Genomic DNA, 24,243 nt, shown 5'->3' with positions numbered 1-24,243 from the left:
AGTCTTTCAAGTGACGTAAATATTCAAATGCAGCAGGTAAATCACAACATTCTGGGGTTTTTTCCCGCTCTGAACACCCCATCTAACAAAACTAACACATTTCAAAGCATATGATTTTCTAGTAGAAAACTTTCATGAGGAGTAAAGACTTTTTGCACTCTGTCTGGCCCCCTATTCACTGCTGGATCCTCCAAGCTGTTAAGTAAGGATGGGGTATCGTAATGGACCGTAGCTCTCACTAGAAGGAGGTCCTCTTCCTGAGGGAGTGGTAGGAACTGTCCTCTGGACAGCACTGGACACAAAGACCTACTGCTCTAATAGGGATCATTCAGTTTGCCCTCTCTGAAATAATGTTGGCTGACTTCATTGTGCAGAGGGAATGGGATAAACATATATAGGTAAAGAAAACACCATAACCGAGAGCGGCCAAGTACAAATGAAATACAATTGCAATTCACTCACTGCTGCATACAAAAAGACAACCAATAGATATTTATGAAATTGATAATAAAGTGTCACAGTGCAATTAAAAACAACCTATTATATAAAGGTATATTATAAAAATACACATATATTTAATGTGAGACTTATTACAGTGCAAGTCACTTTGGTTATCAGGGTGGGTTACAGTTTCAAACTCAAGAAAGCCTAGGAGTGTGATTCAACTCAAGCTACGTTGAGAAGGAGGCTTTGTGCCTTGAAGAAATAATCCTTTGAAAGCACACTTCTTATCGCGAAAACCGCTTGTGCTTGGCTTCGAGTCTTGTTTACTATTGGACTAATTATACTCGACTCTCAGTGTCTTGTTTAAAATGAGATTAGAATATTAAGAGAAGTGTTGAATTGAGATGTGCTTTTCTTCCTGTGTTCTGAGTTCTATTGTAATTTGAATGCTTTTTATTGCACTTTTTAAATTGCACTGTGACACTATATTATAAATTTTGTAAACATATATGGGAACGTGTGCCTCAGTGGAACTGGAATGCATTGCCTAGTGAATTCCTGCCGACACCCTGCTCTCAAAACAGAAAAAAATGGCATCTGTCGTTGCTGGTTTAAGCAAACAGATCCATCGTCTATTTGCCCATTGCTGGAAAACTGAGGTCAGGTATTTGGTGCTTATGGGCCATTTGTGTTGAATGTTGGTGAAAACAAAAACAGTGACACTCAGTAAACACGTGGGTTGCTTGATTGTTTTACTCTTGAGAAAAACCCCGCTCTGATATTAAGCAGGGAAGCTTATGAGAGTGGGATTTTTAATGCAGCGATGAGGAGGGGAATTGGATTTGAAGCTGGAATTCCTGGTCTTTGAAGCAATGTGGGGGCTAGGCATGTCTGGCAGAGAGGATTGACTAGAAGCTAGTATTTGAGGAACTGTTCCTGAATACTTATCTGATGGTAAAAAGTAGCTCTTTTCAACCTAATACTAAGACCAACTGAATATAGCATCACCACTAGTATGTTTATTTAAAATAAATTTAATGTAACATCTTGAAGAAAGTAGGCTAGTTACCTGAGCCAAACTTGTTGCACTTATGAAGATACTGTAACCACTCGTATATAAGAACCATTCTATGCCAGCCTCTTGTTTATAAATAGTTGCTCATTGTTGTGGGCATTCTATGCAGTCCCTTGCTGGGCGACTGCGCTTTCGCAGGCCAGCCACGGTCTGATTAGAAAGCTTTTATTCAACTCAGTTGCTGTCGCTGGCCAGCGGAGTCGACACTCTCTCCCCTCCTCCACTCCTGTAGAGGGTGCTCCCCAGCCAGCCACGTGGTGAGAGGTGGAGGAGGGCCATCTTCTCATTTCTACTGCTGCCGCCACGGTGGTTAGATGTGTCCTCTGTTGCTTCTTCATCTTGAACACGACGGATTTAGCTAAAGAAGCCCTTTTTGAGAGCTGCACCATGTGTGGTGTCAGGATGGGCAGGAAAGATGCCCATCAGGAATGCCTTCTCTGCCTCAGAGAGGCTCCCGTGCCTCTGTATCCTGTAAGGCCTGTGCCACTCTCACTCTTGAGGCCAGGCAAGTGTGGGCTTCTCGCTTTGTGGGAGGCTTCCCTGGCTCCAATGTCTGAATCCCTCTTAAAGGTTCTATGTGGGCTTCTGTGAATAGGGAGACGTTTGGGCCACCTTCCAAGAAGTCAAAAAGGGTAGGCCTTCTGGAATCATCAGATACATTAACCCATTCATTGACTCCTGATGGAAAATGAACCCAGGAGGCCAAATACTGACATCTATAAACCCAAGAATCTATGATAGAAGTCACTTCACGATGCATATCTTCTCCAATCCACTTAAGTGAGGGCACGGGCAATCTTGGATGCCGACGGTCTGCCAGGGATGCCTTTTTTAGCAAGCTGCAATGGAACAAAGGATGTATACCACATAAAATTTTTGGTAAGTCCAGTTCAACAGCAACAGCATTGATTACCTGCACAACTTTAAAGGGTCCAATGTATTTATGTCCCAATTTTCAGCTCCCCTGTAAGCCTCAGAGGTTGCAGGTGGATAAATAAGGTCCTCTTCTGCATAGCTGACCTGCAACTGTCAGGGGGATGCTATCTGGTTGATTGAGAGGCATTCCTCAGAACCATGTGCCAGCTTAAAACAACAAATCGCTGCTACTATTGAGATCAATGTAACCAGCCTGTTGTTACCCCTGCTATCTGCACACTGTTCCCTTGATCTTTGCTTTATGGCTTCACATGCTCATAGACAACTAGGCTTCCCTTGATCCTCCTGTCCCATGGTAACGTTGCTTTTGTTGTCATGGGGGGTTGGGGAGCGGGAACCCAGGTGGTTTTCTCTGACTATCTGCTTGTGACCTTGGGGCACTTTAGCTCCAAAGGCTGTTTTTCACAAATTCTTGGGAAACTGGGACGGGGGTTTGCTTTGGAGATAAAGGGGATTGTGACTGCCAGCTTCAGCAGAATTGGCTTTGCTTGTATGGTACTTTTGATGCCTTCGTCTGTTGCAACAGCAATTGATGGATCTATGCCTGGCTCCTGGGGAGCCCCCAGTGGGCGCCCTGGTGATGGTCCAACCGCAGCTGGTGGGCACTCAACAACCTGTAGTGCCCGAAGCTGGGGCTAGAGCACAGGCCCTGCAAGCTCCTGCTAGACAGGCAGGGCGACGACGGAAGATTGTGGAGCAGATCATTAAACAGATGGTCTGCCAGCACTTAGAAGGGAATACTGTGATCACAAAAAGTCAGCATGGGTTTCTGAAAAAACAAGTCATGCTAGACCAATCTTACCTCTTTTTTTGATAGTAACAAGCTTGGTAGATGAAGAGAATGCTGTGGACGTAGCACACCTTGATTTTAGTAAAGCTTTTGACAAGTGCCCCATAATATTATTTTGTAAGCTAGTGAATGGATTTGTAATTGGTGGACTGACTGAACTCAAAGGGTGCTCATCTATGGCTCAGTTTCCTTGTGGAAAGAAGTGACTAGTGGGGTGCCACTGGGTTCTGTCCTGGGCCAGGGCTATTCAATATTTTTATCAACGACTTGAAGGATGGAACAGAAGGCATGCTAATCAAATCTGCACATTTGCAGATGACACCAAAATAGGAGGGGTAGCTAATACCCCAGAGGATAGAGTCAGGATTCAAGATGACCTGGACAGATTAAAGAGCTGGGTCAAAACAAACAAATGCACAGATGTAGGGTGGGTGATGCCTGGCTTGGCAACACTTCATGCAAAAGGGATCTGGGAGTCATAGTAGACCACAAACTGAACACGAGTCAGCAGTGTGATGCAGTGGCCAAGAAAGCCAATGCGATTCTGGGCTATATCAATAGGAGTAGAGTGTCAACATCAAGGGATGTAATTGTACCTCTATTCTGCATTGGTTAGACCTCACCTGGAATATTGTGTACAGTTCTGGACACCACAATTCAAGGATATTGACAAGCTGGAACATGTCCAGAGGAAGGCAACCAAAATGGTCAAAGGTCTGGAATACATGCCCTATGAGGAGAGACTTAGGGAGCTGGGTATGTTTAGTTTGGCGAAGAGAAGTTTAGGTGGTGACATGATAACCATGTTTAGATATTTGAAGGGATGCCATGTTGGTGAGTGAGCAAGCTTGTTTTCTGTGGCTCCAGAGACTAGGACCAGGAGTCATGGGTTCAAGGTGAAGGAAAAGAGATTCCACCTAAACATCAGGAAAAACCTCCTGACAGTGAGGGCTGATCCGACAGTGGAATTCACTGCCTCAGAGTGTGGTGGAGTAGCTCTGTTAGTAGTGTGGAAAGTAGGCTGTTTTGACCCCATGGGGAGGTAATTTCTTCTCTGGACCATGGGACTGGAGGGGTGCCACCCCTCCCCCCTTGGGAACTGGTAGGGAGGAGTGACATGATGTGGGGGATGACATTTCTGGTTATGCTTAGTTCTGGCAATGGAAATCTAAATGCTTATTCCTGGTGCTGTTTCATAATAAAGAAATCATCTGAACACAGAGTCTTGTTACTGAACAGTTCAGAGGCATGACAATACCCTGGGTGCAGTTGCAAGACCAAGGCAAAACAATAAATTGACAGTGTGACTGTTCATAAGCAAATCGTGGAAATCTTCTGCATCACTCATAAAAAGTAGGTGACACTCAGAGACATGCAAAGAATCCAGAATAGGATCATTGTTTTCTGGATTTGGCATGTGCACAAGTAGTTTTAAAGCTCTAGCCATGCCATGCAATTGTTTAATTTGGCTTTGAATGTCCTCAGCCAGAAGGGTTGGGGAGCATCTGGCAGAGCATCGTGCCCAGGTTGTGAAGAGTTCTGTTCTGTTTCTTTGCCTGAGTCACGACAGACTCAGTGGATGGTGAATGGGAGTGACAGCTGTAGAAATGCCTGGATTCAGATATTCCAGGGACATGATCCTGCCTTAATAAAGAAGGTGAGGGAGCTCTAGGTCTTTTTCTTGCAGGTTCACAGCAATAGAGCTGTTGGCATAGACTTTGTTTTTTTTTAATGAGGATAATTTCCCCTCCATTTGTCAGCCAGCCTATCCACATGTGGGCCCAGGTTGCGTCTGGCAGCCAAGTGTCCTCTGCGGCATAAAGTTGTGGTGGCAACAAAGAGGAAGAAGGTAACAGTAAAGTTTCCCCTTCAGTCGTGTCCGACCCTGGGGTACACTGCAAGCAGTGATTTCATAGGCAAGCCGTTTTTGCGGGGTAGCTTGCCATTGCTTTCCCCAGCTATTCTTTACCCCCTAGCTATGAGCTAGGTACTCATGTACCGACCAAGAAATGGATGGATGGATGAGTTGACCATGAGCCAGCTGCCAGGATATCTGACCCACAGGGGGCTCAAAATCCTGACCGTGTTAGTGGAAGTGCAAGCACTTAACCCACTGGCGTAATGCCCATTGGGCAAGGTGGGCAGCTGCCCAGGGCACCAAAATTTCAGCGTATCATCAGGAGACTGTCCTTATGCTACCCCCCAAGTTTGGTGAGGTTTGGTTCAGGGAGTCCAAAGTTATGGACTCCTAAAGGGGGTGCCCCTATCCCCCATTGTTTCCAATGGGAGCTAATAGGAGATGGGGGCTACAGTTTTGAGGGTCCATAACTTTGGGCCCCCTGAACCAAATTGCACCAAATTTGGGAGGTATCATTAGGGCAGTCTCCTGATGAGACCCTGAAAGTTTTGAGACTGTGCCTTCGGAAATGTGCCCCCCACAGCCTGCAACCCCCATTGACAGCAATGCAGAAAACTCAATGCAGAACAAAGATTCTTGGGCAAATTTCTAGGATGTTCCTGCAGGAGGAGCATTTTTGGATGTATCGGCACCAAAATTTCAGGGTATCATCTGGAGATGATGGCACCCCCCAAGTTTGGTGCAGTTTGGTTCAGGGGGGCCAAAGTTATGGACCCTCAAAACTGTAGTCCCCATCTCCTATTAGCTCCCATTGGAAACAATGGGGCACACCTTTTGGGAGTCCATAACTTTGGACTCCTTGAGCCAAACCTCACCAAACCTGGGGAGTAGCATAAGGACAGTCTCCTGATGATATGCTGAAATATTGGTGCTGATATGTCTAAAAATGCACCCCCTGCAGGCACCAATGTCCTGGTGCAAAAATAAATTTGGTCGTGGTGGAGTGGCCGCCCATGGGGGGGGGGGGGGCATCCAACTCAGGTTTTGCCCAGGGCTACAGTTTGCCCAGGGCTGCCTCGTTACGCCCCTGACTTAACCACTATTCCACACAGGTCCTAGAGGAAGAAGGTAGCAGCACCTTAATAGCCTCATCAATGGAAGCTGAAGACTAGGGGTTACCAAAACAAAAGGGTTGGCTGACTCCTCAGTGGCGAAAGTGACCATTAGGGCAGGAAAAGCTGGCTCCACCCAGAAAGGGGAGGGGGGAAAGCACTCAATACTGCAGATCTTCTCAGAAAGCTTATCAGAATTCTCCATAGATGACTGACACTTGTGCAGTTCCAATGTGGGACTGCCCATGAAAACCAGGCAGATGGACAGCTGACATCATCATGCCCCTGGCGAGATCTATGGTGTGACCTCATTTGAAATAGTACTTCTGCTCACCATATCTCAACAGGGTCATTGCAGAGCTGGAGAGCAGCAATGCCTCTTGCACCAGTACCCTGTCCGGCATCACATGCTCTTCACACTCCCTGCCCCTGCTGCAGCAGCCTAGCAGAACACCACTAGAGACCTGAAGTTGCCTTTGACTGGGCCAGACCACTGGCCTCACAAGGACAATCTCACTGTAACTGGGTGAGGAGCTCAGGCAAAGAAGGGCCTACTGCATCACACCACCCGCCGCATAATTATTTCAATTAGTGGTGACCCGAGGGCCTTCTGCCCCACCCTGCCAACCTCCACTGACCCTACCAGGGCACTGAGCCAACTAGGACCATCCTTCAATGTATTTTTACCAGCTTTATTAAAAACACCAGCACATTTCAAGTTTTGTCTCTTTGATCACAAACAGGGGCCCCCCCCCCCCCCCCCCGGCCTGCCCTTAATAAGTACACAACATAAGACACAGCATCAGGGCTTTCCATCCCATTGGGGCGAGGAGGGGTTTGACAACTATCGCCGCCTCACATCTGGGCATCTGAAATGTACGGTGGGTTCAACTGTTTCCCGTAAAGCTCACTGAGGGGGGCAGGAGAGATGGAGTCTCGCGTCTTATTCAGTGTTACAAAATGGTCTGATGAAAGGAAGCAGCAATTCCCCATACAAAAACCCAAGCAGACCACCCAGAGCACCAAGAACCAACGGAAGTGTCATTTTTGTCCTGCTTTGTCCCCTGTTGAGCCTTCTGGGGCTTGGCCCCACTTCTGCGCTAGAGAAAGACTTTTGTTCTCTCAGCCTTTCAAAGTGGCCCTGACTTAATTCAGGAAGTTCGATGGGTGACTCTTCTCTAAACTGTAGATTATTAAAAAGATGATTAATGATTTATTCCCATTAACACTCAAGGAGGGAAAAGGGGAGCCAATTATGGGTTTTTCCCCGTTTCTCTAAGAGCACCCAGGGATGCTGCCTGTGAAGTCCACTGGCCGGGGTCGTGTAATGAGGGTGTGAATAATTATAGCCAAATCATTACAAAGAACATGATCCAAAATAGGTATAAATAAATAAAAACCTTAAAACATTCTTACATGGATTTAAAAGAACAAAATACATGTTAAAAAACTTCAGTAATTTATATCACTTTTAAGCAATACTTTATATACAATGGAAAAAAGACATGCATAGTCCAAATACAATGTTGAAAACAGCATTTTCATAACAAAAAACCCCCCAAACACTAAGAGTTAATACCATGTACATGAGTTCAAGGAGGCCCCCCCCTTTCTGGCTGTTGCACAGTTTATTTAACAATATGCGATAGAAGTAAGAAATGTTTGTTCCCCCCTTCTATACAGTGATTGAATCTTGTTGAATTTTCCGTATTTATAATTATAGAGCTTGCATGATTTACACTAAAATTGCTTTTCCTCATTTCAAGTTTCACATCAAATAATGAAAGAAAAGAATATACTTCTGTATTAAAATTAGCAGACAAAGAACTGATCCGTCCTTATTTTTAAAATCTAAAACCAGTTTCATCAGAGAAACAAAACCAGCTTCTGCGTCTGCAATACGTGTTTGTGTGTGCAAGAGTCGGTTCCTGTCTTTTTCCAGGGGTCATAATACTTCAGATACCTGCAGAGTTGAACCTAAGAAAAAAAATCTTTCTGCACCATATCAGAAAATGAGCAAGATACGCTAGAAGAATGCTGCATTATTTCAGGAAACAGTTTCCAAATAATATTCCTTTCTCAAACACAACTGCTTAGTCTTGGAAGTACAAATAAAATTTATGAATATAATGGATTTGTTTTCCTCTTTAAAAAAAAGCAAAGTAAACGGTAACAACAGAACAAAAGAACCCCACAACAACAACATCAACAACAAAGGAAAGGAGACCAGGTTATCTGAACCACACCTGGTTGGCTTTAACAAAAAATATATATTCTTTGTATTTTTTTAAAACAGCAATTCATCCTTCTGTGGGTACGTGAAGGACCAGTCTCACATCAAGCGAGATGTCTTTTTGCAGTACAAAGTGTTCTGGGAGAGGCCGGCATGCTCCCATGATGCTACAAGCCCTCCACAAATTTCTCGAGTGTGTCACCACCTGTAGTGTCGCCAACCAGGGCTAATTCATTTGGTAACACATTCCTGTTGGGGGGGTTGAGTTGGGGCAGCATTGCACTTTGTTCAGGGGTGCCCAGGTGTCCCTGCTCCAGGGAGCCGGCCATCGTCACCGCCAGCCCGGGATGCGGGGAGCCGGTCTGTGGAGAGGCGTGGTGGGGCGATGGCTGGGGCTGCAGCCGGGGCGACGGGCTGGAATGTGGCGGCTGGGACTGAGGGCGGGGAGACTGCACTGGCGCTGGGGACCGCACCTGGCTGCTGAGGGAAGGGGTGATCTGCTGGCCAGGAAGGTGAGGCGGCGGTGGTTGTCCTGAGAGCATGTGCTGCTGGGGGCTCATGGGGTTGGGCTGAGCTGTGGCGCCAATCTGTTGCTTCATCTGCTGCTGCTGCTGCTGCAGCATGCGCTGCTGCAAAGTTTGCTGGATGTTGGGGCTGACGTCTGTTCCCAGCGGGTTCAGCTGAGCCATCTGTCCCAGGGCTCCCCCTTGGAGCGAGAGGCGCTGCTGCGGCTGCGGCAGGGCTTGGGAATAGCCTCCCGAGGCCGGTGCCGGAGGCTGGAACTGATTATGAGTGGCGAGGCCAGGGCTGCCTTGCTGCTGCAGGAGCTGCCTTCTCAGGATCTCCCGGTACTGAGGGCTCATGTTGGCCATGCTTGCATTGTGACTGGGGGCCAGAACTGCCTGGTTCTGGGCATTCAAGCCACCCATGCCGGACTGCTGAGGAGGCACCCCGGGCCTCTGGCCCCCAGCCTGCAGCGCATTCATGTTCTGTAAGCTGGACTGAGCATGCAGGCCTGCTGGAGGGGGCGGCTGGGGTTGCTGCATGCTTGGCTGATTTGCTACGTATTTGGCTGTTCTCTGCTTGATGAAAGCAGCCATGAGCTGAGGGTTGGACTTCAGAATATTCAGCACTTGCTGCTGCTGCTGGGGGGAGCTCGGCGATTTCAAAGTCCGCAGCAACTCCTGCAAAGCGTTGGGGGGAATGCTGCGGGGTGGTGGCTGCACACCGGGCATCCTGGGCCCAGAGACAGCTGGCTGGGCTGCCATGGGCATGACGGGCCTCGGCATGCCCGGCTGCAGGGGCTGCTGCTGAGGCAAGGGCGCGGACTGCCACTGCCCAGGCTGCAGGTTGGACATCACTGGGCCGCTCACCGAGTTAGGCCGGGGTACATTCATGCCCACCTGCTGCATGGAGTTGACAGCTCCCACCGCTGAGCTCCCTATGCCTGCTCGGCCAGGAGGCAAGCCATTGCTGCTAACCCGGTACAGCTGCTGCTGTTGCTGCTGCTGCTGCTGCTGCTGGGCAGCCTCCATTTCAATCTGTCGAGCTGCTTCCACGGCGCCTGGGGGAGGCTGGGAGGGAGGAGGAGCCACAGTCATGGGGGTGGCTGGTTTGCCTGCTGAAATGGGTGGCTGGGGAGGCTGAGTCCTTGTCCCACTGGGAAAGCCAGCCGGGGACATGCTGGCGGGGGAAGGCTGGGGGTGAGACTGGGGGGTCTGGGGGGTGCTGGGCTGCTGTGTTGGAGTCCCAGGAGTGGCTGAGGTAGGAGAAGGCAAACTTTGCTGAGGCACGTTGCGGGTGGTCATGGTGGCCATCCTTCGCCGCATCAACTGCGCCTGCTGCAGGCGATGCTGGAGCTGCTGCTGGCGGAGCTTGTGTTTGATGTTGAGACAGAAGGGCACGGGGCATTTGTTCTCTTGGCAGTGTTTGGCATGGTAGCAGCAGAGGGCAATCAGCTGCTTGCAGACAGGGCAACCCCCATTGGTCTTGCGTTTGCAGCCCTTCGTGTGCTGGACGACCCGCTTCATCTTCTGGCAGGACGGCAGGGAGCAGTTGGCGTTGCGGCACTGGCAGGCATGCACCAGGGACTGGATGCAGCGCTGGATGCTCAGGCGGCGTGACTCCTGCGGACTCTTTGACTGCTGCTCTCCTTGGCTGTTGCTGTCGTCATCTAGACCCAGGCCCCACTTGACCATCTTGTGTTCATGGCTCTTGGTGTTGTAGCAGTTAATGCAGAGGTCGTAATCCTGAGAGGAAGACAGAGAGACAGAGAAACACACATCAGACTTCTCAAGCAGGCCCGGCAGCCCATCCCTTCTCCAGCGTGTGGGAGAAACATTCTCCAACGCCAGCCCCAGTCCTGCCAAGCAGATGTCAAGGCAGAGAGGTTTTCTCCAAGGCAAAGTCTCTGCCACCTCTCTACTCTTCCCATGACTCTCTGCACAAGGGATGCCTACACAAGGGGCTCCAGTTCAACAAGAGAGCCAAGACCGTTCACTCCATGCAGGGGCCCCCTCAAGCCCCCAGGCACCCCACTGGTTTCCCAAGCATGCAAGGTAGAACTAACAAGAGGGAACACATTCTGGGATGCGAAGACAGATATGGAGCAACCTGTGGCAATTCAGTCCTGGACAGTTTCCCAAGAAAACCACTGCGCTCACTCACCTCACAGACTGTGCAATGCCACCTGGTTTCCACGTGGTGTTTGCATTCATTGCACGTGTAAACAAAACGATCCTGCCCTTGGGTATGCAGCTCCACAAGCATACATAGCGTGGACCACTTGGAGCGACGGAGTGAAGAGAACTCCCAGTGCTTGTCCCGGGCTAAAGTGAGGAAGGCATCGCGACCATCCATCAGATCGCAGCTGAGTAATGGATCTGGGTCCACAATGGGGGGCAGCGTGTTGATGACCGGTCCAGCATGCAAATGAATCACAAAAAAGACCTGCAGGGACATGGGCAAAGTGACAGGGGTTAGTCCAAAAACTCTGACCATATCAGCGACACATCCAATGCCTACAGTACAGCCCCATCTACTGGGGAAATGGAAACAGCTATTCCCTGCCGACTGGGCAACGAGCTTCAAGGTTCTTCTCCAAGGCACCGAGCTCCGCAACGCTCCCTGGAGAGGCAACCAGGAGGGGAAAAAGGAACCACCCTGACTGGTACCTCCTTGTGCTTCTCCATGGTGGCGTAGAGCTTCTGGGAAAGGTCGTTGGAGACGTTTGGCAAGCTGGGCTTCTTCTTGCTGGCTCTGCTGATGCTGCTGCTCTTGTTCTTGTTGGTCTTCTTGTTGTTCTTCTTCTTCGCGTTCTTGCTGTCGGTCTGGCTCCCCTGTCAGAGAGAGCCAGAAGCTGCTCAGCTGATTCACTGCAACCAGCTGAGGTTTGGGAAGGATATGCCATCTCCCAGCAGTGCTGAACAACAAACCCACAAAACACATTTGTCTGGATATCATGGAACTGCTGTTTGGAATTTAACCGCTTGTGTTTTGCTTACCAGTGCCAAGAATTCATGATCAAATCCTATGCTGAACCTGGGTGTCATCAATAGGTGCTGATCAATGTGAACAGCTGGGGCTAGTCAGTGTCTGATCACTTTTTCGGGGAACTATGTTGTGTCCCAGCCTGATAGCCAAAGAGGTTTTATTGTCCTCCCCGCCCCTGCCCCGCCACTCTGAGGTAGGGAATGTTGCTGGGACTTAGCCAAGGAGTCGCCGTCTCCCAGGTGAATGGCTTCTGATCCATCCTCCCACCCCCTGAAAGAGTCAGGAGATCGGAGGATCCTTGTGATCTGCTGAAGGGTCAGGTTCTGATCTCCCACCGCCTGGTAATGCTGGCCTCAGTGAAGCTTTCTTGACAGGAGGCTTCTGATTCCTGCGGCACAAACAGGCTGCGAACAGCTAAACAGCCGGCTGATTAACTGGCTGCCTGAAAATGACTGGTGAGCAGATTGGGAACTGAGCTGTTCAAATGTCTTGAAGTATTCTGGTTTTCTATACACCTCGTGTTAACTAAAATACACAAGTCTCTACGTAGGGCATTGTGCTTTCTTTAGGAGTTCCCTGTTCTAGAAAGGAGAGAATTCTCTCACAGAAGATTAAAAATAGTGAGGCAGCCAAGTGGCATGCTGTAGCCAAGTCTGCACCAGAGCTGTATCTGAACTATGTCTCGATAGCACTCCCTGTGAGCAGCCTTCTCCAACCTAAGAGGTGGGCTGCACTCTTGTTACCCTACCATGCACACCAGAAGAACAGAAGAGAACTTTCTGAACAAGCCTCTCCTTGCTCAGAGAAAGTCTGTAAGGGGAAGAGGTGGGGCCTCCCTGCTCAAAGGACAGAAAGAAGAGCAACAACCAAGCTGTACCCGCCTGAATTGGATCCTCTCCTTCTTTTGTGCCTCCAGCATATGTTTTCCCTGCTCCAATTTTCAGCAGGGTGGGGATGGGAAGTGTTTGTCTGGATCTTCTTAGGAGCCCTCGGCCATGTGACTTCCCCCCAACCAACCAACCCCAGCCAGCCAGATGACGGTGCCAATGCAGGTGCTCCATGTCCCAGCCAGCTACCTCTGGTGTCTCAGTAGCAGCAGTGCTCTCCTCCTTCTTCCTTTCTTCTTCTTCTTGCTCCAGCTCTTTAATGCTCTCTTCCAGCACGTTGGGCCAAAAGTCGCCTTCAAAGTAAGGAAGTTCTTTGGCACTGGTCAGCCGATCCTCAGTTGCTTGTTTGAAGATGTCCTAAAAAAAACAAGCAGTTCTCTTATCAGACACAGCCTTGTTTAGCAACTGGTCCCATTTAGGAAGGGCCACAGAATGGGAAGAAATTCACTGGGAGTAGTTCTATGCGGGCCACACTAGGGGATGCTTCGAATTGCCTGCCAGCCACAAGTTATGCAAGAAGAACGAATAGAAAGAAAGCATCATCTTCCAATGATAAACTTATTCCATTAATTGCACCAGGATTCACAACAACCTCAGGGGGGCTCCAGAGTAATTCTTTACCACATCTGTTTTAGAGATAATGGAAAGGAAACAGTTTGTTGTGATTCATTAGCGACAACATAATTTGTAAAATAAGATTAAAAACAATCAAAATGAAAAAAAAAAGATTAAAAGCATATTAAAATAGCAGAGAACAAAATGGAAGATAGCAACAGAAATAGTCACATCTGTAAACATCTATATGCATCCGATCATCCGGCTGGTTTGCAGTTTTGGGCTGTGGTGTCATCAATATGTTGATAACATCCAACTGTATCTGCTGACGGCTGACTGGACACCATTGCAGACCTTGGCTGTGAGCCTTAAAACAAGTTGTCTGAAATTGAATCCATCAAAGACTAAAGTCCTGTGGCTGGGTTGGGAAGGTCTGGGTCAGGGAGGCCCGCCTCCAACAGATTTCTCATGACGGAGTTCAACTCTTCCATCAGGAGTTTGGGGGTGAGCTTGGATGCCTCTCTTTTGTTGGAGACCTAGCTCACAGATACAGCCAGGAGGGCATTTTTCCATCTTTGACAAGTTCAGCAGTTGGAACCCTACCTGTTCCGCCTGGCTCTACCCATGGTGATCCATGCAATGGTCACCTCCAGATCAGACTACTGTAACTTGCTGTATGCAGGGCTACCTCCTGAAGCCGCTCTGGAAATTACAACTGGTCCAGAATGCAGCGGCACAGGTCCTTATAGTGACTTCTTGCCTAGCACACATACAGTCTGTCCACTATCAGCTGAACTGGTTCCAGACAACAGTACCAAGCCAGGTTCAAGGTTTTGGTATTGACCCTCAAAGCCCTAAATTATCTGGGACCAGCTTATCTTTGGAATTCCCCCCACCCCCACCCCAGCATGGGTATATGGCAGATAACAACTTGATCCTTGGCCTTAGAATGCTCTGGCTGTCCTGAACTAGAACCAGGACTTTTTGGGCTCTGGCCCGGCCCTGTCTGCCTCATGAGACCTGGGCCCTGCAGGACTCAGCTCAGCTCTGCAGGGCCTGTAAGACGGTGGTGTTCTGCCGAGCCTATGGTTGAGGACAACGATGGCTAACATCGCCTGCTTCCCCCGCTTCCTGTCCTTTATTTTTTGCTGAACCATCCTACACTGCTATTCCCTGGTTTGTGCCGTGAGGTCACCAAGTTCCTTGCTTTCCCTGGGAGTGATCTTTAGGCACCTTTTAAATTGGCTGGTTTTAGTGTTATATTAATTTTTATGCATTTATGTTGCAAGTATTTAATGCTGATAAATGGTATTTATATTGTAGGGGAGCTGCCCTGAGGTCAAACCGCTGCAAACTAACAACAAAAACTGCAAAATAGAAGTATTTGTGTCATTGGCTCAGGAGGGCCTCCTTGTGCGCTCCATGTACTTTTGAACGTGGCCAACCTAGACATGAACAGCTGGCAGGCTTCCAAAACGACAGTGGCACAGCCACGTTGCCTGCCCTTTCTAGTGAGAGATGACCCAAGAAGCCAGTGCCAAGCACGCCCTCCTCACCTTGTAGTCATGAATGATCCTTTCTGCAAACGCCTTGTCCAGCATCTTCTTGTACCACTCTTGCAGACGCTTGGGCTTGGGAATTTTCTGATCAGGAGGATGACAGTGGAAGATATAGTCATCCCCCTCACTTGGTGGGCAGGCCCAGATATGGCCTGTCACATACCTGCATGCCCCAGAAAAAGCAAAGGTTCCCTCGTAACACAGTTTTCTTCCCATAATTAAAGCTGAATTGCAAAAGAGTTACAAGCATCTTCCTAGCTCAGGGGTAGGGAACCTGCGGCTCTCCAGATGTTCAGGAACAACAATTCCCATCAGCCCCTACCAGCATGGCCAATTGGCCATGCTGACAGAGACTGATGGGAATTGTAGTTCCTGAACATCTGGAAAGCCGCAGGTTCCCTACCCCTGTCCTAGCTGCACATCTTTGCTAGCACAGCAGGCAGAATCAAAAACAATTCAGTACCCCAAGAAATTCAGCAGCACACCGCTTGAAAGTGAACAGCTGCAATCCTATGCTTTGCAGTTCCCCAATATGCTTTGGCCTGGGCCATTTGCCCCATGGGCAAGATCAGCCAGTGTGGCCTGAGCAACCTCAGAAGAATTCTCCTTGCCTTAGGAAGGCTCCCTCCAGTGAATGCTGAGAGCATGCAAATAGAAACCTGTGAATCCAGGCCTGTGCAGGACTTCGACAATGTCCTCCATTGTAGCCCACAGGGTGGCCAGGGGAGGGGGGAGCTGCAGTCAGTTGGGATGGGGTGCCCTTGTTCTTGAGGTGCATTCCCACCAGATGCATGTTCTGTTTGTCTGTTATACTAATAATTTTAGGGCCCCACCCTTACAGCCCAGAAAGAAGCCAAGTGGGGGACATTTGCCCCTCCCTGGCTGCCACCTAGTATGCTGCTTCAACCTCCTGAGCTCCCCACATCCAGCACTCTGGCTAGTCCACTCCAGGTCAAGGCCTGGCATGTGCAGTAGCCTCCAGAGGGGGCAGCAACTACCAATGGGTCCTTCTGAAGAGCCTTCCAAATGAGCTCACCTTCCAACCTGTGACGAAAGTAAATAACCAAAAGAAGCTGTAGGATGCAGGGAAAGTATTCCCCTCAAACCTCTCCCTGTGTAGCAAAGATGGAGGACACTTCTGAATGGGCCTCCAACATCTGATCAAAAAGGAAAGATTGGCAGAGGGCCAGAAACAGAAAGACTGCTCTCAAGATGTAACTTAAATAAAAATGTGCCACTTGCCAGCCATTCCTGGGTCTCTCAGAGCTGCTTCATACTTTTGCTTACCCGAAAGGAAGATGACACTGTATGTCAGAAGCTTCCTCCTTTCAAAAGGTTATATAAAGAAGGTATTTTCATTACTGTACGAACTGTGACTTGCATACAAATTTACAATTATCTCCCTTTTTTCTTCATCGCATTAGTGGAAAGAAACCTAGTTACTAAGGTGATGTTTTCCTCCTCAGGCGCAGAAAAAATGATATATAAAATGTACATGCTGCAAAATGTAAGCCACGCATAATAGTTCTGGTTCGGAGAGCAAATGTTTCTGATTTCCAAAATGGCACTCATGTCTACACCTGACTGTGCCCACATCTGCCCACTTTGCCCCTACACCTGCTATCTGCATAACCCTGCAAGGACTTCCAGGACTGGCACACATTCCCCTTTGGCTGGAATATACCAAAAATTAATCCATATTTTCCTAGAAAAATAGCCATACACAACAATGTATATATACATTGCGGCCTTGGACCAGAATATCTAAGGGACCGTCTCTCCCTGTACCGTCCTGTTAGGCCCCTCCACTCCTTGGAGGCAGACCTGCTGGTGATCCCTGGCCCAAAAGCGATCTGGCTGGCCTCTACAAAGAGCCAGGGCCTTTACAGCCCTGGCCCCTATCTGGTGGAACAGGTGAGATCAGGGCCCTGCGAGACATACAGAGTTTTCGCAGGGCCTGTAAAATGGACCTGTTCTGCTCGGCATTTGGCCAGGTGGGATAACATCGAAAACTTGCTATATTGAAACATCTGGCCTCCTGTGGGCGCAAGGAAGGGGGAGGGGGGAACTTCTGATGCCATCTGAAATGTATGTAATTTATGCAATTTATGGTTCCTTAATTAGTGGGGATTGATTGTTTTTAGCTGATTTTAAATGTTAGATATATGATTGCTGGACACCGCTCTGAGCCCTGCGGGGGGAGGGCGGTATACAAATTAATTAAATAAATAAAAATAAATAAAACTGCTGACTTTGTCCTATGCAAAACACCTAGAAAACCACTGGCTAAATTTATATGTACTTTGCTTGGTACACGCAGGCAGGTAAGGTGCCGTATGCTACCTGGAGAGACATTTTCAAGAATTCAGTCAAATCCATGTGACCCTCTTATTTGATATGAATGAACACTGTACCCTTTGACAGAGCCCTAGGCAGAGCCACCACGGCATGTGAATGAACAGTGGTGCACAAAAATGCTCACCCGAGTTTCTTGACATATTCTATGTATCCAATGAGGATTTCATGGTAAACAGCTGTCCGGAGACATCTTGGCCGGAAGAAATGAATACTGTCCAGATAGGATATGTACACACGCCTGCAATAAAAGGGAAAAGGGTCAGCAACAAAATGGCAGTCCTGAAAAATAAGTAAAATGTCTGTGGTTGTTCCCACATGGATCTCTGAGAAACAGTCACATATGAGGCCGCAAATGGACTTGTCCAGCTAAACATTTTGTTGGTTTTGTGTACGTAATTTCTGACTTCTGAGAAATACAAGGGGAAGAAAGAAATAGTAGCAAAACACATGGATCTGCATAGGCTGATGTACCTGGAATGTCCTCTGTGCAGTCACAGCTGTGCCAGCCTCTAGAACAGGGGTCAGCAACCTTTACCAACCAAAGAACCATTTGGACCCGTTTTCCACAGCTCCGAAGATCTATGGAGCCACCTCTGGTTCAGCCCCTCCACTCCCCTTTCCTTCCAGCGCTGGGAGGCGGAGGTGCCGGGCAGTGAAACCCCCTCTGCCCGACGGAGCAGGCAGAAGCCTGCGCTGTGGGGCACAGGGGGGTGGCTTCTGCGGCCTGCCCAGTACCGCCGCTTCTCGTGCTGCGGGAGGCAGTGGCACCAGGCAGGGAAATCCCCTCTGCTCCATGGGGCAGCCGCCTGCTCTGTGGGGCAGAGGGGGGATGGCGGCCTAGTGCCGCTGCCTCTCGTGCTGCGGGAGACAGCGGCACCGGGCAGGGAAACCCACTCTGCTCCACGGACCAGGCAGCCACCTGCTCCGTTGGGCAAAGGGGGATTGGTGGCCACGGCCTGCCTGGTGCTGCCGCCTCTCGTGCTGCGGGAGGCAGTGGTGCCAGGCAGGGAAACCCCCTCTGCTCCACGGACCAGGCAGTCACCTGCTCCGTGGGGCAGAGGGGGGATGGCGGCTACAGGGATAGCAGAGGGGGGATGGCAGCTGCTCTGGAGAGACACGCCCATGTTACCCTCTGACCTCCTGGGGTCGGAAGGTAGTGTGGGCGTGTCCCTACAGCCCTCCAGAGCAACTCTGGAAGGAGAGGTGAGTGGAGGGGATGCAAAAAGCGGCACCCTCATGCACGGAGCCGCCTCTGGTTCAGCCCCTCAACTCACCTTTCCTTCCAGCGCTGCTCTGGAGGTCTGGAGGAACAAGCCCACGCTACCCTCCAACCTCCAGGCCATGTGGAGCCGCAGTATAAGGCTGAAAGAGCCACATGCAGCTACGGAGCCGCAGGTTGCAGACCCCTGCTCTAGAAAGTCCAAGGATTCTTTCGGAGTCATGCTCCAGGCTCCTACCTGCTAGCATGGTGAAGTCGTTTGACAGCTTACCTAGGATCTTGGAGAATCAGGTTCGAATCTCCACTCTCCTATAGAAGCTGGCTGGGTGACCTTGAACCAGTCACACACTCTCAGTCTAACATATCTCACGGGGTTGTTGTGAGGACAAAAGGGAGGAGATACAAGCCAGTTTGGGTTCCCATTGGGGAGAAGGGTGGGGGTATAAACAAATTAATAAATAATATAGAAATAAACATCTGTCAGCACAGGCGGCTAGCTTTCAATGGCTGAGAAGGGATGAGAGGGTGCTCTTTGCTATCTGATGCCATTAAGACACACATTCCACAAAATGGGAGGCTGTTTTCGCACGGGTGGAAAACAGCACCTAGGGCGGAAAACAGCACCTAGGGGTGCTGTTTGCACAGCAGGCGCTGTGCTGGGCCCGCCCAAGCTGTGCAAAGATGCTGCTTTAAAACCTCGCTCCCTGAGCGAGGTTTTTTAAAAGTGGTGTCGGAGGGAAGTTTGGGTGTGTCTTTCCAGCTGCTTGGAGCTGCACAGGAAGGCAAGGTAAGTCCCTCGCAAACACCCTGGGTGGCTCAGTGCGGAGCCGCCCCTGCGGGGAGCGGTGTTGTCGGGACTGCCCGCATGGGACCATGCGAGCGGTCCCGATGCTCCACCGGCTTCATTTATGCCGGTGGGAAGCTGCTGCCTCTGGCTGTGCAGAAAAAGCCAGAGTGTTTAACAATTATACCTTAGTGTGGGGGTGCATATAAAGTTAAAATGCAGCCAAGCAAAAGTAAAACATTTCACTTTAACCAAAATATGCATATCTTAAGCTAAGAACCAAAATAATCTCACTCAACACTGATATCATCCTTTTAACATACCTTATATACTTGCGTATAAGTTTACTTTTTCAGCACATTTTTGTGCTGAAAAAAGCCCCCCTCGACTTATATGTGAGTGAACGGGTGGCGAGTGGGGGGGATGGGTGGCGAGTGAAAAAAGGCTGGGAGCTGAGGGTGTTTTTCTGCACCTGCTCCCTGCTATGTGGACACAAAGGAAGCTCCCAGGTAAGCCTTGGGCTGTTGCTTCGCTGCACTACAGGTGGCCAGTAGCTTCATTCACAGTGAATATTCAATGAATAGGTGTGAATATTAAAATTGTATGTTACAGAATTTTTGTTCAGGCCAGGAAGCTCCATGAATGCTAGGGAGTCATACTCATTGGGAAATCTGCACCATTGGAGCCCATGGTGGCAGGAATGCCCCCTCCCCCCATACACACACAGGGTGCCCTGGGGTACAGCCACTGCCAGCACCTCTCAGCCCCCATCCAGTGTTTTTGGAAAGTGGTGGAACTCCAGCTGGGCTTGCAGACCTGCAAAAAAGACTTGCTTTGGGGCAGCGGCTGCCATCACCACGCAAGCACTGTGTAATGATAAGCTATCTGTGTTGAAGGAGAACCTGTAGGGACTTTTTAAAACGGGGATCTTGTTGAGCATCTTCTCTATGGTCCCTTCCGCACATGCAGAATAATACACTTTCAATTTACTTTCAATGCGCTTTGCAGCTGTGCGGAATAGCAAAATCCACTTGCAAAGAATTGTGAAAGTGAATTATTCTACATGTGCAGAAGGGGCCTAAGAAACTCTGAAGAGATACTGTCTGTGAGAGTTATATATTCCACTTCACTCTATGCCAATAAAGGCTTGCTTCTAATGTTCTAATATTCCACTTCAGAACTTTTAAAGTTATTGTTGATACCATATTGTTTTTCTTTGAAATAAATATTCAAAAACATTTTTTATTGGTATCTATTTTTATTTTTGAAATTTACCAGTAGCTGCTGCATTTCCCACCCTAGACTTATACTCTAGTCCAGGGGTCGGCAACCTTTGGCACCCAGGGAGCCATTTGGACCAGTTTTCCATGGACGGGAGGGCACTTGGAGCCGCAGATACTTTTTGACATTTGAAATGAGGATAGCACTGTATGTGTTGTTTTTTTGCCTTTACGCTTTGCATAGAATAGACAGTAGTGTGTTGCTTGTGGAGTCCATGAGGGGCTACGAAGAAAACTGTATTTTATTTGTGCGGAGAACACATTTTGAACCTTTTTTGTGGGGTAAAATTAGGTGCCTCGACTTATATTTGGGTCGACTTATACACGAGTATATACGGTAATAATCTTTTTGAAATCCAACAAAGGCAGGTGGGTTGTGTGACAGCACAGACAAATACGAAGTACAAGAATAAACAGCACTCTTGAAGACTAACAAGATTTTTTTTTTTGCAGCACCAATTTCTGGGATCTTTTCCCATGCAAAAAACTATTCTGCTATCACAGAACAGGAAAGCAAGCTTGAGAGGGAGCCAGTTTGTTTTCTGCTCCACAGGTTCCTTCACTCAAGAGATATTTTCTTCCTGAGTGGGGTGGGTGGGTGGACAAGTGGGTCAATAACATGCTCCGTTTCAACCCCCAAATCCCTGAAAACCTCCATACTCTCCCCATGCTTTTGACACAAAGGGCATTTTCCCACACAATGGGGACACAGCACATCTGTGACACTTCCAGAAGGTTAAGCTTTTAGAAATTCCTGGCTACTACAGGTGTAATACCAATAAGGGCAAAGATGAGAACAGTGAAGTACAAATACTGAGGAGGAAGAAGCAGCAGGAAGCAAAATGCAATGAAATGGCCGAGAAAAATCAAAATCAGGGAAAGCTGGAGGAGTTGCAGTGGTCAACATGGTAAGTGTTGAAGAAGGCTACAGAGAGGGAGAGGCCTCTGCTTCAAGGAAAGAACAAACAAACCTTCATGGAAATCACCTGCATGCCTTATGCACCCATTGACCTTTCCTGAACACAAGACCCAAATACCTGGTGTTTGGGGGTGGGCAATCCCAGCCATACTCCTGCACATGCATGCCAAAGAAGCAAACATCCACGCCGTCTATCTCTTCAAAAGCAAAGAGGGCCTTTGTGCGGTAGGGGAAGGTCTCTGCCATTTCACGGGAATCGACAAACCTGCAGGGAAAAAAAGCACTCACTAAAATATTTGAATAAAAAGGAAATTAAGCTGTTGCAAAATGTGAACAGCTTAAATAATCCAATTGAGCACATGAACATTCAACATGGATCAAGGCCACATCAACCTGCTTTGCACGAAACTCGTTTTATTAAGTGATTTATTTACAACTGGGCTTAGGATTATTAGGAAGCCGTGGTCTGACGGGATCTTGTTCCTTTGAACGTTGCGCACAGTATTCCAGTTGTTGGCTTCAGAGGTGTATCACAGAGGGAAGAGAATTCCCTCTATGATACACCTCTGAAGATGCCAGCCACAGATGCAGGCGAAATGATAGGAACAAGATCCACCAGACCACGGCCACATAGCCCGGAAAACCCACCAGAACCAGTTGAATTCGGCCGTGAAAGCCTTCAACAATATATTTATTTACAAAATGCTTTTGGAGTTCAAAGCTACCTATTGTGCAAACAACATCTTGTGCTATTCTCTTTCCAAATAGGGTAGTTTGTGAACGTAAGGGAAAAAAAATCTGAAAGGAGGGGCTCTTTTTCTAATAAAAGAAACTTACATTCTATCACTATAATGCAATACTGGCTTGCCCACAATCAAGCCAAGTATTTGATGAAATCATAACAGAATTTAGGCAGGTGGAACTGGTATTATCTGGCAATAGAAACAAATATTGTAATAGAACCATTACATGACAGTTCCTCGAACAGAAATTGTATGGTTAACACTATTTCATTCAAGGATAAATCAACAAGTGGAATCATGTTTTGCACTAATTTCATCAATTTAGGAGAGATGATTGGCCTATTGTATTCCAGAACTGATTATATCTTCATATGCATCTTTGTGGGTATTCTGTGCAGCCTCACACTGGGACTGCACTTGCGCAGGTCTGCCATGGGAAGATTTTCAAGCTTTCTGTCTGCAGCTCTGAAGAGCACTCACATCCAGATCCATATGGACAACATGACTGTCATGTGTTATATCAACAGACGGCCTCAAAATGCCTGTGCCAAGAGATGCCCTAACCTGGCAGTGGGCAATACAACAAAGGGTCTTCCTGTTGGCCATCTGCAACACCAGCACTAAGAACATCGTAACTGAGCTGGGATTACCTATCCAACCACAATTAATTCCCATGCTGATCCTATCCCAAGGAGCTTTCCTGCAAATTGATCCGTTCACTTCGCAAGAAAACACGAAGTACAGGAGATATCGCTTGAGAGCAGGCATCACTGCCACATCACTGCAGTGTGTGTTCCAATTCCACTGGAGCAGGGAGTTTCTGCATCTCTTCCCACCGATTGCCAAACTCAGCAGTGGTAGCCAAAGTCCAAACCGACAACGTCAGGGCATTATAATCATGCCTCACTGGAGCAGGCATCCTTGGACCCCCATTCTAAAATCCTTCGCTAGAGGTGTGACCGTCACATTCCCTCCAGCTCCAGAACTATTCAGGGCAGGTCCTCTATTGTGCCACAACATGTGAGCACTTAACAGCTGAGCTGCTTCAGCCTTAGAATAGTGTCCTGTTGGTGAAGGTGGTTTTCTTAGCATTCAGAAAAGAGTCCACCAGGAAGTTCCATAACCACAGGTGGGATGGTTTTGTTCTGTGGGCAAAGGGGAAAAATGTAGTACCTGATTACCTCCTTCACCTGAAAGGCTTTGGTCTATCTTCTCAATTAAATTTCACCTTTCTGCTATTTCAGCATTTCACATTAGTTTGGTTTCTTTCCCCTCTTTGCTCAAACACTCTGCAAGCATTGTCTCAAAGGTTTACAAAACGTGCACCCACCTGTTAAGAGACCTGTGTCATGGTGGGGCTTGACTCTTTTCATTTGTTCTAACAGACTACATAGAGGGTAAGCAGTAGCTATCAAACCCTTTCCAGATGGGTGTCCAAGACCAAGAAGTTGGCCTATAACTTATCAGGGCTGGCCTGGCCATTGGACATTCACTCTCACTCCACCAGAGCGCAAACTGCGTTGGCTGCCTAGGCATTGAATGTACATATTCAGGACATTTGCAGGATGGCCACGTGGTCCTCTTTTGACACTATTGGTGGACATCAACTCCTACAAGGAGGCTGCAGTGGGCAAAACAGTTCTTCAGGCATTAGTCAAATATAGTCTCACACCCCACTGCCAAGCTACTTGAACTTGCTAGTCTCCCACTGTGGGGCTGCACAGAATACCTACGAAGATGAAATACAGCTTTGCACTTACCTGTGTAACTGTAGTTCATCGAATGGGTTTCTGTGCAGACACACAATTATGCAAACTGTTTAGAAATTAAACTTGTTTGCTGGAAGTTCAATTTCGCAAAAAGCGTCACATATAATATATTCAGATTTCTATAATAACGGAGGCACAGTTGATGCTTTTCAGATGCTTGTACTGTTCTCATGCCCTCCCAACTGGGCTTGGCTGTAACTCGCTCTCAGACACACCTTTAGGGTGACCCA

The 24,243-nt window shown here is 48.2% G+C and overlaps 1 protein-coding gene across 2 annotated transcripts in view; it reads right to left on the bottom strand.

The window, feature by feature from the left end:
* Window positions 1–7,657: 7,657 nt before the first annotated feature.
* Window positions 7,658–24,243, bottom strand: part of LOC125430709 (CREB binding protein) — a 104,037-nt gene continuing 87,451 nt past the window's right edge. For both annotated transcript variants that reach the window (XM_048492851.1, XM_048492852.1), the window contains exons 24-30: window positions 21,620–21,766; window positions 17,424–17,537; window positions 14,939–15,104; window positions 13,017–13,184; window positions 11,622–11,786; window positions 11,116–11,397; window positions 7,658–10,697 (exon numbers count right to left, since the gene is read on the bottom strand). In XM_048492851.1, the coding sequence (XP_048348808.1) occupies window positions 8,616–10,697; window positions 11,116–11,397; window positions 11,622–11,786; window positions 13,017–13,184; window positions 14,939–15,104; window positions 17,424–17,537; window positions 21,620–21,766 (3,124 nt within the window). In that variant the 3' untranslated portion in view covers window positions 7,658–8,615. The remainder of the gene's footprint in view (window positions 10,698–11,115; window positions 11,398–11,621; window positions 11,787–13,016; window positions 13,185–14,938; window positions 15,105–17,423; window positions 17,538–21,619; window positions 21,767–24,243) is intronic.

This window comes from Sphaerodactylus townsendi, linkage group LG04 (assembly GCF_021028975.2).
Source record: "Sphaerodactylus townsendi isolate TG3544 linkage group LG04, MPM_Stown_v2.3, whole genome shotgun sequence".
Classification (NCBI taxonomy): domain Eukaryota; kingdom Metazoa; phylum Chordata; class Lepidosauria; order Squamata; family Sphaerodactylidae; genus Sphaerodactylus; species Sphaerodactylus townsendi.
Note: the sequence above shows the minus strand (reverse complement) of the source record. Positions and strands in the feature narration are given on the sequence as shown.